Source organism: Pelophylax lessonae, assembly GCF_965119305.1.
Source record: "Pelophylax lessonae genome assembly, chromosome: 4".
Lineage (NCBI taxonomy): Eukaryota > Metazoa > Chordata > Amphibia > Anura > Ranidae > Pelophylax > Pelophylax lessonae.
In genome coordinates this window covers 115,819,544-115,834,196 of record NC_138771.1, presented here as the reverse complement: position 1 = coordinate 115,834,196, position 14,653 = coordinate 115,819,544, and the positions used below count along the sequence as shown (strand labels likewise).

Here is a 14,653-nt window from a genome sequence, read left to right as displayed (position 1 = left end):
TAAGGAGGGAGAGAGTGGAGAGAGCAGCTGCACTCATACACAACACTGGATCATAATCGGATTCGGGTAAGTATAACAAGAGGGGGGTTAGGGGGTATTCTGGGACATAGAAGGTTTTTTACCTTAATACATAGAATACATTAAGGTAAAAAAAACAAAAAAAAACTTTAGGCTTTAGAACCACTTATAAATGATTTCTTTTAAAAAGTTTTTTTTTTTTTTTTTTTGCTGGAGACGCATGCATTCAAAACCTTCATTCTGAGGGCATTTGCAATTTCTTTGGATCTTATCTTATGATGAAACCACATGTCAAGAGTTGGTATTTCCAGATATGTTTGACCAGGGAAAAGAGGAGACAGTGATTCTGGTAAAGATGGCATTTGTCATAGTAATAAAATAACCTACTTGCCTGTTGTCTAATCATTGTAGCCATTTGATCAGGAACCACACAGATCAGTTCCTTATTATTTGTACAGGTCCTGACGAAATTACCAAACGTCCTCTGTTTTATAATCACCTTAATCAATGATGGTGATCACATGATCAAAAACTGCTCAAAGTGCTCCTTGATTCTGCAGCTGAGCACTCTTAATGGAGCTTTGAACGGCAATGTACCTCGATCATTAAATGACATTCATGCTAATATATAGATTGTGGTTGTCAAGGGGCCGATACTACTTTTTCAGTGCATCCAAGGCACTTACATTGAACTGCTGCTGTTTGTGTGCATTTCCTTCTTTAACAATGTACTTCTAGGGTGATAGTGTTATTCATTCCTGACATTATCAAAATGTGTTAACATTAATTGATTCACGAAAAGCCTTGAAAATGGCAAATATGTTGCTGTACATGAATGAGAACAAGAGTGTGACAGACACACTTTTCAGACAGACTCCGATAAATACAGACAAAACATGTTGCTTGCGCAGCTACATGATATTCTACCTTTTCTTTAAGAGGAAATGTCAGTAAAATGCCAAAAGTTCCAGCTCTGCTAACTCATTAAAGGCAGAGGACACAAAATGTCAGGAGCAGAAAATGAGCCATATACCTGGGGGGCAATATTCTGAATCACACAAGCCTGGCAAATTTATCAGTACTAAATTATATTTCAGCCGCAAGTTTTTGACACTTTATAATAGGGAATCATGTATGTGTTGTAATATAAAATAAAATTGTGGATATCTCTACTGCAGTGACTGTCTTTTTCACAAATGCTTTTGTGACGGCCAGAAATAAATTACAGTGGCTTATTACTGTCACTTGTGTCTGTTTGCAGTTAGTGGGGTAAATGCAATAGTGCGATCCATGAGCCATTGTGCTGCCAGTAATATTGGATTACCAAATGTTATTTATAAACTTTATATTTGTATTGAGAAACTTTATTTCAGTTTCATTGTTAATATCAGAATAACTTACATAAATATAGCCTTTATGTTTGAAGAAATATTTCTATACAAATTTACAAAAAATTCCTGATGGCACAGCGCAGAGAAGGACACTACAATCAGCCCTATATTCTTTGCCTTCCCCATTCTGATTCTCTGAAAATTCCAGCAGCTAATGGGTGGTCATTACTAAAATGGTTTCAGCTGAACCTTTTAGTGTACAGAATGAATGAGTGGCACAGAAGCATCAAGTCTTTGTTTCCTGAATTTAAATTTCCTGTCCCATATACAACTCATACCACACACACAAACTTTGGTGGCCTTCCATCCAAACCTGTGTACCGTATTACCCATTTACTGCAAATTTACACTTTTACTTTAAACCCCTCCCCCCCATCTTTTTATCCATGGTATATACTTATCTTTTCTTTAATCCCCAGTTGCTCCATGTGGCACTGAGAGCTGAAGGATATATCCAGTGCTTAGAGATTTGAAGGAGTATGTAAGTTAAGACTCAAGCATGTCAATATTAAATAAAAAATCTGAAAGGAACTTGGATTACTAGAGATTGTATACAGTATCTTACAAAAGTGAGTATAAGGGCTCTTTCACACAGGCGGTCCGTTCAGATCTGCCTGTCAGTTTTTTAGGCGGATCTGATCAGATGCCCCATTCAGCCCTATGGAGCAGCGGATGTCAGCGGTGACATGTCCGCTGACACACACCGCCATCCGCATCCGATCCTGTCCGTGAAATCCGGACGGATGGAAACCCTATTTTCCATCCGTCCTGGGGATCGGATCGGATGGTATCGGATGAGAGAAAACAGGCGGTCCGCTCTCATCCGATTCCCCATAGAGATAAGCGGGGGCTGTGACACCTCCCTCTCCGCACTGCAAGCGGAGACGGAGCTGTCATCCGCCGGCTCAGCGGGGATCGCAGATCGATCCCCACGGAGCAGCACGGATCCGCCTACGGAGGCGGACCATGTGAAAGAGCCCTACCTCACATTTTTGTAAATATTTTATTATATCTTTTCATGTGACAACACTGAAGAAATGACACTTTGCTACAATGTAAGGTAGTGAGTGTACAGCTTGTATAACAGTGTAACTTTGCTGTCCCCTCAAAATAACTCAACACACAGCCATTAATGTCTAAACCGCTGGCAAAAATTAGTGCGTACACCCCTAAGTGAAAATGTCCAAATTGGACCCAATAAGCCAATTTCCCTCCCCCGGTGTCATGTTACTCATTGGTGTTACAAGGTGAATCGGATGAGAGCGGACCTGCTCCCCATTCAGGTGTGAATGGGTAGCAGGTGTGCTCTCACTCTCTCATACTGGTCACTGAAAGTTCAACATAGCACCTCATGGCAAAGAACTCTCTGAGGATTTAAAATTAATTGTTGCTCGACATAAAGATGGCCTAGGCTATAAGAAGATTGCCAAGACCCTGAAACTGAGCTGCAGCACGATGACCAAGACCATACAGTGGTTTAACAGGACAGGTTCCACTCCGAACAGTAGTATATAGAGGGGTGTGGTTCCTGTGCTATCTGGGGTGCTGCTGATTACCTTGATGCTGCACCACGGATACTGATACTATAAAACGGTTATGTGAGATATAAAATGGGGATTGTGGTGCGCTTCAAAGTGAAAAACTGATATAAAGTGCTTACATGTGATAAAACGTGAAAAAGATAAAAATATGTTTAAAAATATATTGTGTATCCTTTTTATAATGTGTGTCCTTTTTTATATATAAAATATTGTGCTGTTTGCAAAGTGGGATTATGCTGTGGCACCTCTTTTAACCAGCTGTGGACGGATGGGTAAAAGATCAAAATCCTAAATCCAAACAGTAATAATATATAACATATAAGCATATATAAGTGCTGATTTAAATTGCACGGTGCTTACGGTGATATTCCTCATAAAAATATAAATAAACGTGAATTAATAATACATAAGCCAATCTGTGCAAATATGCAAAATCACAATCCTAAACTGTCCAATCACAATTCTAAAATGTCCAATCAATCTACAAAAAATACTGTTTCACACTTCTTAGTATATTTTTATTGTGGGTGATGATGAATAAATATAGTGACTTTTTCCTCCACCTCTAGGTGTGCTAAACTCTCACCTCTATTATGAGGGTAATACGCCTGTAGTATATATCAGGGAAAGTGATGGTTCCTTTTCCTCCTTTATTCTAATATGGTACTAGATCCTTCCAGGGGGATCCTGTGCAGGTTTCCGGTCTTATAAAATCCCTTGGGGTTCCTTCCACTAGTATCCTTGGGGTGCGTTCTCCTTACTCTATCCTCCTTGCTCAGGGACTCATTAAAAAGATAATGCCATCATGGTGCAGTATTACATACTTTTATTATGCACAAATAGTAGTAAACTTACAGTTAGATTTCTTTCATCCAGCATATAAGTGAAAATACAAGCGCTGTGGGAGCTCAGTCCCATCCAACATGTCACTTCCGGGTATCGGGTACCTCCTACACGTTGCGTCACGAGATCACGTGACTTCCTGAGGAAGTCACGTGCGCTCCACTCAGAACAGGCCTCGCCATGGTCGACTAAAGAAGTTGAGTGCAAGTGCTCAGTGTCATAACCAGAGGTTGTCTTTGGGAAATAGACGTATGAGTGCTGCCAGCATTGCTGCAGAGGTTAAAGGGGTGGGGGGGGGGGGGGGGGTCAGCCTGTCAGTGCTCAGACCATACGCCACACACTGCATCAAATTGGTCTGCATGGTTGTTGTCCCAGAAGGAAGCCTCTTCTAAAGATGATGCACAAGAGCCTGAAAACAGTTTGCTGAATATAAGCAGACCAAGGATATGGATTACTGGAACCATGTCCTGTGGTCTGATGAGACAAAGATACACTTATTTGGTTCAGATGGTGTCAAGTGTGTGTGGTGGCAACCAGGTGAGGTGTACAAAGACAAGTGTGTCTTGCCTACAGTCAAGCCTGGTGGTGGAAGTGTCATGGTCTGGGGCTGTCGGCACCGGGGAGCTACAGTTAATTGAGAACCATGAATGCCAACATGTACTGTGATATACTGAAGAGCATGATCCCCCCCCCCTCCCTTCGGAGACTGGGCCGAAGGGCAGTATTCCAACAGACCCTAAATACACCTCCAAGACGACCACTGCCTTGCTAAAGAAGCTGAGGGTAAAGGTGATGGACTGGCCAAACATGTCTCCAGACCTAAACCCTATTGAGCATCTGTTAGGCAATCCTCAAACGGAAGGTGGAATAGTGAAAGGTCTCTAACATCCACCAACTCCGTGATGTCATCATGGAGGAGTGGAAAAGGACTCCAGTGGCAACCTGTGAAGCTCTGGTGATCTCCATGCCCAAGATGGTTAAAGAAGTGCTGGAAAATAATGGTGGCCACACAATACATTGACACTTTGGGCCCAATTTAGACATTTTCACTTAGAAGTGTACTCATACTTGTTGCCAGCAGTTTAGACATTAATGGCTGTGTTGAGTTATTTTGAGGAGACCGCAAATGTACACTGTTATACAAGCTGTACACTCACTACTTTACATTGTAGCAAAGTGTAATTTCTTCAGTGTTGTTACACAAAAAGATATAATAAAATATTTACAAAAATGTGAGGGATGTACTCACTTTTGTGAGATACTGTATAGCTGTCATATGGAAATAGCTTTTGAGACTTCAATCTAAGCATTTTTTAGGGGTACAATGCATTTAGTTGACATGGGGAAACCACAGTAAACATACAGTTGCCATACAGGAAATGCAATGTGTTTGCATCAGTGTGCATTTTGCCGCACCTATAGAAGGCAATAGTCGTGCAGTAAATACACATGAAATGCCCTTTTTTTTTTTTTGTGTTTAATCCAACATAGTATATCAACAGCAGATGGTATTGATTATTTCTCCTTTTTCATAAAGTAACATACAAAATGCAAGCAGAAGGTACCAAAAAATGTGCCTTGACATGTCTTCATTACTTGTTGATGCACTAAAAACAACACCATACACCATGTTAAAACACAGAAAGCTGCATAATTACAGGCTATTTGTGAATTCAACCAACTAAATTACTTTTCTGGTCTGTTGCTGATAGAATCCAGGATTACTGACCTGCTGTCTCCATTGAAGAGTTAGGTTATTATCCTGTTTAAGTCTACTGCCTGACCATGCTCAACTGCTTGAGCAGACAAGCATTGCAGTATGGGAGATTCCTGGGGCCATTAGAGGTTAGAAAATTCTTGCCTCTACTAAATTCCACATTTTGTTTAAAAGGCCAGAAGACAAGCCAAAGCAATAAATACACAGCTGAAATACTACCAACCTTTTTGCCTGCTAAAATATTTGTAAGGTTGTTCTCCACTTTTATGCTACTATGTTGTGAAATGTTGCTCCTCTGTAATTTGTGTCACTTGCCCATATTTTGGACTATGAATGAGGACCATTACAGTGCAAAGGTGGGGCTGTGTCCTCCTAATATAAGATGACCAATTGCCTCTCCCAGTGCCTAAAAATGTGTTCTATTGGCAGCATAATTCAGTGTAACAGTGCCTGAATGGCTTCTGGTGCACAACCTTCCATTTTTTTATGTGTAGAAATACCGTATGAGCAGCATTTTGTGTCAGTCCAGGAAAAGTTAATATTTGAGTTTTTTGGTAGATGCAAAAGTGGTAAACCACCTGCTATCTTTCAAGCATTCCTGGTGAGATCTCCATGCTTGATTTCTTTGATCTGTGTCTGTTATTTCCATTAGAAGAAAAAGAGGGTTGGGACTTTGAATGAGGTGTGTGGCAAGCAGTTGGTAGATAATCAATGCATATTGGCATCCTATGCATATTGGCATCCTAATAATTCATATATTAACACAAGCCTATAGGATGCAATCTTTTGTTACTATCATGCGTTTACATGTTTGATTTTTTATATATGGATTTGTTACCAATCATGAATCATCATTATATTGTCTTTTGATACAATCAGCTCCCAACTCAATACCCATATTTTAGTGTATTATGATCCCACCGTACTATTGACAATCATGTTCTAGCCCATGTATGAATTGTTACGCTATGAATTTCAATTTTATTATTTATTGCTGAGGCTTTTTTTTTAACAAATTTACCATAAATATGGTTTATTTTGCATTATCATGATTCCACTTGTGTTAATATATGAATTATTAATGTGTCAATATGCATTGATTATCTACCAACTGCTTGTCACGCACCTCATTCAAAGTTCCAACCCTCTTTTTCATCTTTAACTGTAATATGGATGGAGACAGGTGGCCTGTTGCGCCATGGCCTCAGTTAAGGTCCCAAAAAAAAAAAACACTTTTTTAATTATTTCCATTAGAAAGGCATCACTCCCTCTTATGCATTTGTTTTATGATTTTGTTTGTTTAAAGGATCAGACCACCCAAAAACTGATTTCCTTTTTTGGTAGATGTTAGTGACCCAAAAACTGATTTCTTTTTTGGTAGATGTTAGTGAGGTAAAACACCTGAAAGTTTCAGGAACTTTCTTAGTTTCTTGGAGTGCACACCTGGGACACACAAAGTTGGGAAGTTACACCCAAAACTCCTAGGTGGACAGAACTAAGAGTAGGGAGTTAACTGTCAATCTCTATGAAGTGTTTATTGAGGGGAGCAGAAGATAAACCATTCTAGATGAAGATAAAACAATGCTTAATGGGATAACAAAGCGGTATATTATCTAATAACTCTTGTTAACTGGTTAAGTTTTACAGTTTATATCTGTGGATTTCCAAGGGATAAACTGTATAACCATATAACCAGTTGACAGTTGTGTTCTTGTGGATACAACTTATTTAGGTTTTTGTTTGCCTGACCAATGCTGATCCAAGGTCAGGGACAAAAAACTTATACTTTTAAAGTGACTGATTAAGTCTAGAAGGTCACACACAGGTTTTAATATTTGCAAAATAAAAATGCAAATTTTCTACAGGGCATTAAGTGCTCAATGTTTGATGTGACTGGCAGAAGAATAACCGACTTGTGGGCAAAGTTCCCATCCTCAAGTCTGGCAGCTTTTCCCTGCAGTAAAAAATTCTCTTTGAATTGCTCATCCTTGTGGCTCCTTTTCATCCTTCACAAGTCAGAGACAAAGAAAATCACATTGAAGTGGCACCAGGGTCACTTTATAAGTACTTTTCAGTTTATATCCAATTGATTAAACACCAGATGTAGGAAAGCTAGATAAATCTTCCTCTTCACTTAAATAAATATGTCTTTAGTTGACAAAGCAGAAAGACCAAAAGATATAGATGAGGTTTTTGCTATAAATCTTCTTGTATATTGAGCTGTCAGCGTTAGTTTAGAAACCTTGATAGTTCTCCAGAAACCATTTATCTATTGTGGTTTGCTTAAAGCAACAGATGCCTTTATTAATCAAATTAATGCTGTAAGGAGAAAAGAAGTGCAATGTCTTTACACTGTAATTATATTATATTGCAGTTTCTTTGTGTTTCTTATTTGCTGTATAGAGATGTTTTTGTAAGTGTTAATAGAGTTATTGAAGAAGGCTATAAGAGCAAGGATAATGTGAATATTGCAGAAACCTATAGTAACCAATCAGATTTCAGAATACAGCAGTCAGCTCATTTAACACTTTTCTACCAATGTCACTCCCACATGTTCTATCATAGCTAGCTTGGCAAAATAAAAGATGTATAGTATATATACTTTTTAGATATACCCTTTGTGTTCCCTCTTTATTAACAGTGTTGTGGTGGGCTAGCTATATGTTATGCATCAATTTAATTATTCCCAGTAGAACCCAGTAGAAGCGAACTAGTTAATTAAATTGTAATGCTGTCACACTGCAGAGACATATACTTCATCTCTGCTTGTCCTCTCCAGCACTTGTGCGCCTTTCCCCTGAGAGCCATGCATCCAGCAGATGGTTTGAAAGCCAGGACAAACCTCTCCTGATAACCTTCCTGAGCCTAATGAGAAAAGACAGCACAGCTCTAATAATATACCTTGAATCATTTAAAGTGCTTCAGCATTGCCCTCTATGTATATTATCTTCGCCATTTCTTTATATGCAAGTTTTTTGTTCTTTGGGTTTTTTTTTTTTTCCTTTATCAAAAGATAACTACATCACCTTCAGACTGCTCATTCCACCCAAAAACAAACCTCTCATGTTTTTTTTTTTTTCTTTGTGATAGATGTGCTGTGAATATTTTATCTGGAATAAAAAGTACAATAGTTCTTGGTTTATTTTAGTTTTTATTAAATATATAACCTTTTTTTTTCTTTCAACATATTTATTAAGATTTTAGTAAACAGAAAGTCAATATCAAAGTTGAGCAACAATGGTTAACAATAAGAAAGTTACATACTATTAACAGATTAAATGAGAATAAATCTTTTACGTTACAATGACAAAAGTTAGTGAGCCATCCTTTAGGAGGTCGCAAGTCGACCATAAAACAGTGCAAGGCAGCATAATAACATTTGTGATGGGATGTATCATGTTGTGCACTGTCATCCCTCAGTTACTTGAGTTGTGCTGAAAGGTGTTTGGACAACGTGTCTCCCCAACGGACACTGCAAGAGAATCTAACTGTGTCCGTAAACTGAGATAATCCATGGCCACCTTTATGGTGTGGAGGTCAGATGAGGGGTGCATAACCTTTGCTTTGTGTTTTATAGTGATTTTCGAGGCTTTTCCACCGTACCTTTACGAGGAGCAATGAAGTAGATGTAAGTGATGAACGAATGGGTAGCAAAAAAGAGAAAAAAAAAAAGGGAAAAAGAGAATGTATGAGTAAGAGGGTTGTATGGTGTAAGCGGGAAGGGGGGGGGAAGAAAAAAGGGGGGTGGGTCTCCCCTCTCCTCCGTCAAATGCTGGAAGTTAGGGGGCAAGTTGGGTTAAGTCATAAGAATGTTGTACTCATCTGTTGTGGTAAAGTGTTACCAGGGAGCCCAAGTTAAGTTACATTTCTGGGGAGTTTCTCTGGTTTGGTGGATGAGTTCTTCCATTTCGGTGATTCTTTTAATCCTGTTGAGCCATTCTTTCATAGATGGGGGGTCAGGTGACCGCCAGTGACAGGGGATACAAAGCTTAGCCGCATTCACTATGTGCATTGCTAAGGATCTGAGATATGGTTGTCTTGGTGTCGTTGAGTGGTGTAGAAGGAGTTGAGTAGTCTAGAGTGTAAATTGTGATTTGTTGAATGAGGCGGTGTACCTCTTTCCAGAATCGTTGGATTTTATGGCAGGACCACCAGATGTGTAAGATTGATCCTGTGTAATTGTCGCATCTCCAACATTTAGGAGGTGTGGAGGGAAAGATTTTATGATGTTTCAGAGGGGTCATGTACTATCTTGTTAACAATTTAAAATAATTTAATTGTGTTGTGACATTAATTGATCCCATGTGAGCGAGTGTATGTATCAGTTTCCATTCAGCATCTGTGAGATTGACATTCAGATCTTGTTCCCATTTCCGTTTTCATTTGCCAGATGTAGAGGCTCTGTCTGGGAATAACATAGTGTATATGTTCGATATCCGGTGCCTTTGAGGTTCGTGTTTGGCGCATAACGCTTCAAAGGGAGTGTGGGGGTGTGAGTTGCTAGGTGTGGTATTTGGATTGTTCAGGAAGTGCCTGATTTGTAAGTATGACCAAAAGGGGACGCTAGAGGTAGGTGTGCGTGAGCAGAGGGCTGAAAGAGTGATGAATTCTCTGTCATCAAAAAAAATGTTCAGCCTTAATGCACTGATCAGGCCATAGGTCTGTGAGGAAGGAGTCTGTCAGTCCGGGGGTAAAGTCAGAATTGTGTCTAATAGGTGTGAAAGGACTCGGGAGGTTGATACCTGGAATTTGTGGCAGTTGTTCTTGAAAATACGTATGGTGTTCCATGGTGTTCCCTATTAAGGGGTGGGATCCAATGGAGATCTGCCTGGTGGTCGTATTTTTTTAACTGTGTATAATATTCAATATCCAAACAACCCTTTAAATTAAATAAAATCAAGGGGGGAATCCTGCGCTTAATGATAATTAGTATAATATAGTAAATTACATAAATAAATAGCGGCTAGAACACTGGATTCATAGCAATCCCAATCATAATGTATATCAAGTAGTGCAGCGCTATAGACATCAAAATTAATTGTGCTAAAGGAAAAATAAACGAATGCAATATAGTGATATAATATGCATCAAATCATAAGTCCATTCAGCATATGGAGATAAAAAGTCCACTTAAAGTATGAAGATCCCAAGGTGTGGAAAGCAGAGTGGAAAACAGGCACCCGTGCGGATAGACAAGGTGGCAGCTTACCGCAACACGTGGGCCTCCAAATTAATGGAAGGGCCACTTAAAGCATGAGATATTAACTCTTGTGGGCTGGACTCTCTCCTCTGCACGAACAGACCAGGCTTGCAATTCATCTATCATCCGCTTATTCACAGATTTGTCACGCCCCCAGGACGCCGGCTTTTATGCTTGTTACAGCGGGACACCGCTTTTTATTCAGTCGCCTGTATGTATCAACTACACTGTAAGTAGAACCTTGAATAAAGTCGTATCTCTTATCACACCGGAGTACACTATGTTTACTTTTGTCCTCCACATATTGCCACATTTATTGGAGTCATACCTGAATCTGTGAATAAGCGGATGATAGATGAATTGCAAGCCTGGTCTGTTCGTGCAGAGGAGAGAGTCCAGCCCACAAGAGTTAATATCTCATGCTTTAAGTGGCCCTTCCATTAATTTGGAGGGCCACGTGTTGCGGTAAGCTGCCACCTTGTCTATCCGCACGGGTGCCTGTTTTCCACTCTGCTTTTCACACCTTGGGATCTTCATTCTTTAAGTGGACTTTTTATCTCCATATGCTGAATGGACTTATGATTTGATGCTTATTATATCACCATATTGCATTCGTTTATTTTTCCTTTAGCACAATTAATTTTGATGTTTATAGCGCTGCACTACTTGATATACAACCCTTTAAATTACCTCAGATTCCCAGAGCAAAATGGGTTTGCTAAAGCAACAGCAGAGCAATAGCAGCCTGCCTTATGACTCAATTTGTCTGATTAAAACTTCATATTGAGCTGTCCTGGAGATGAGTTTTTGTGTACGTTGTATTTTGAGCAGCAGATTCTTCTAATCGACTGCTGCGCAGGCTCTAAAAGCCATATAGAGGAGGTTAAATCTCCACTTGTTAATAGAGAAAAACCAAGCACAAAAATTGTTATATTCAAAATTCTGTAAATCGTATTTAAGTTAAGTTGATGTAAATTGTTTTTTTTTTTATTCATAAAACACAGTAAAGAAAGTTTGTACAGAAGCCCTAGGAAAGTAATTTGCAATACAATATCTTATGGGCCATACACACTATAAGATTTTCTGAAGACTTTTTCCTTTAGACTTAGCAAAACCATACAATATGAGGTCAAACCTAAACATTTTCAATTTGTATGCAATCTGGCAGACCCTTGCACTACATAGAAAAGGTAAATCTGAAGGAAAAAGTCTTCAGAAAATCTTAGAGTGTAAATGGCCCTTTAGTTGTGGGTTTTTTGGTTCCTTTTAATTTAAGAAAGCCTTTAACCACTTCAATACTGTAGCAGTTTTTTAATTTCTTCTACACATTTTATTATCTGCATTCTTTGCTAGAAGATAAATTAAAACCCTCAAATTATGTTTTCTTAAAGCAGAGGTCCTGTACAATAAAACTGTTGCAAATTAAATTTTGATGTTACGTAATATTTGTACAACTGTTGATCAAATCTGTATTTTCAGGAAAAGATACACACAGCACAAACACAATGATACCCATTTTTGGTACAATGAAAAAGATGGGGTTGTGTTGAGTAAATAGCTACCAAACCTGTCAAGCCCTAAAATTGTGTGTGCCTGTGAAATGGCAAAAAAATTTCCATACTAAAAATTGTCCGTAAGAGATGCTTTAAGACCATTACAGGTCATTCGTTTAGAGTGAACATTGAATGATGGCCTAAAATTGTTGCTATCCCCCAACATTTAATGATACCTCACTTTTGTAGTGCAATCACAGTTTGGATACATGTGTGCACCCAATGTGTGCATTTGTAGGTGTGCATGGGGCAACAGAGTTGTTTTTAACTTATTGAAGCCAGCATCACTCATAAATGCAGGATCATGGTGGTGGGCTTTGTTCTGAAGTGCCACATAAATGTGTACTTGTGCATTCCAAAGTTTCAAACTGTGTTCAGGGGTTAGGATTAGTTTTGCCTTCAGGCATTAGGGGTCTAATTTTTTTATTTTTTTTTTTCATTTTACTTTATTGCTATCACAAAATAGCATTGGTGGGCTACAGGAACTCTATATGAAGACTCTAAAGGTGTGTTACAATGTCTTCCTAGCCATTTGCTACAGCTGATCAATTAGAGGACTAAGCAGCAATTCACAATACCATGAAAGTGATTGGGTGATACCAAATGCACAGCTTGTGAACTTATGCCCCTTGGCTTCTAGGATGTTTATAAATCTACGTTGATTGACATTTGGTTAATGAGCGAAACAATGCAGGCTTCCAAACACCTGCTTGCTTATGCATAAATGGCAAATTTACTTTTTTTGTATCTTGAGCTGAAATTCCTCCTAGAAGATTGCTAGATTCAATAAAATTCATCCCAAATAAAGTATCCCTGTGTGTTATCCACTTAAACTGTAAATTTTCATAACTGGAAGTTAGTAGTTTATTTGTTTTTATTATTGATTATGCTTAACTCTACTAATTCTATTTTAAACATTCAAATATGTGAAACTTTTTTTTTTATATACAACAAATTAAACGTATAGAATTACTACAAGTTTAACAAACGTTACTTTGTAATAGGATGCAAATATGGGTGCCAGTGCCAATTGAAATAAATTAATAGTTTGATAACTCAGTTAACAATATTATAGATTCATTTTATGATTACGTCTGGCTTGTATTGTAAATGAATGTATGTTGAGATTCATGCAATGTTAAGATTTTATTGCTGCATAGATAATATAATACACATCTGAAAAAAAAAAAGCAAACATGCTTGAAGCTTTCTTAAGTAATACTGTCCTATATTTTTCTTTTATAGGAGCAGCCAAGGATTCATGCACATGAAGCTCTCGCGTACCAAAGAAAACCAGTATATATTGGGACAGAACAGCCAACCTTTTGACAGTGTGCCAGAAATAATCAATTATTATACCACCCACAAGTTACCAATAAAGGGAGCTGAACATATGTCCTTGCTCTATCCAGTTGCAATCCGGACTTTGTAGCACTGAGCTTGTGGCAGCTAAAGAAACATGGACTGTCCTAATTTTGATCTACGGAATGGAAACTAAAACACTAAGTGGTGGTACTTTACATAGACTTTGAAAATGATGAGTGGTGACCATTTTTAAAGTTACGGTTCTAGTTTAAGCGTAATTTAAAAAAAGTAATCCACTTGAATGGGTACAGTGCCTGTTCTTTCATATACAATGATCTGGGGCTATATGTCCTGACAAGTTGCAATACTATCTTCAGCTTAATCTTGTGATTTAAAAATACATTTTGTTGGATTTCCATATATACTTTTCTGTACCCTAGTTGTTCTACAACCATTAACAAAAAGGGAATTTGATCCCTAGTTTACCGTGTGTGTGCGAACATATGTAACAAAATTTCTGCAAAATCTTCAGCAATACTGTATTATCTTGTTAAGGTGTAAAAGAGGCCAAGTGAACTGAGCAGATTGTGGACTTGAGTTCAGTTTTTGGGGGCATGGTGAATGCAATAACTACATACAAGTTTTTTAAAAAGTTTATTTTTGTAGCATTAGATGAAGACTTGTTTAGGTTCCCCAATTTCCTCCCATGAAACACCATATTCCCATTATTTGATTGAATGTTTTAAACTGCAAGTATGATTAGTATTTTAAACCTGATGCAAGCCTAATTTCTTTCCTTCCAAAGCCCATATTTTCTTTTGTTAAAGAAGAACGCCAACAATATTTAAAGAGCAATCAGTTAAACAGTTTGCAAAATAAGTAATTAATACAATATTTAATTGTCTAAACATTACCACAATTTACCTGAATTTTAGTTGTTTTTTTTTCCTTTCAAATTATACACATCATAGCGGAGAACATCCAACTTTATTTTCTCAGCTGTTTCAAGTTGAGAAGGAGCCGGATGTGGCCTCTATCAATAGGATTATCATACGGGATGTCAGTTGTGTCTGGAAAGGTGTTCC

The 14,653-nt window shown here is 38.2% G+C and overlaps 1 protein-coding gene across 5 annotated transcripts in view; it reads left to right on the top strand.

Annotated features, from left to right (window-relative positions):
* SHF (Src homology 2 domain containing F) overlaps window positions 1-14,331 on the top strand; it is a 412,091-nt gene extending 397,760 nt beyond the window's left edge. For 3 of the 5 annotated variants that reach the window (XM_082254702.1, XM_082254701.1, XM_082254705.1), the window contains one exon: window positions 13,509-14,331. In XM_082254702.1, coding sequence (XP_082110828.1) covers window positions 13,509-13,695 — 187 coding nt within the window. In that variant the 3' untranslated portion in view covers window positions 13,696-14,331. The remainder of the gene's footprint in view (window positions 1-13,508) is intronic. The other 2 variants (XM_082254704.1, XM_082254703.1) reach the window with 1 other exon arrangement.
* The last annotated feature ends 322 nt before the right edge of the window (window positions 14,332-14,653 follow it).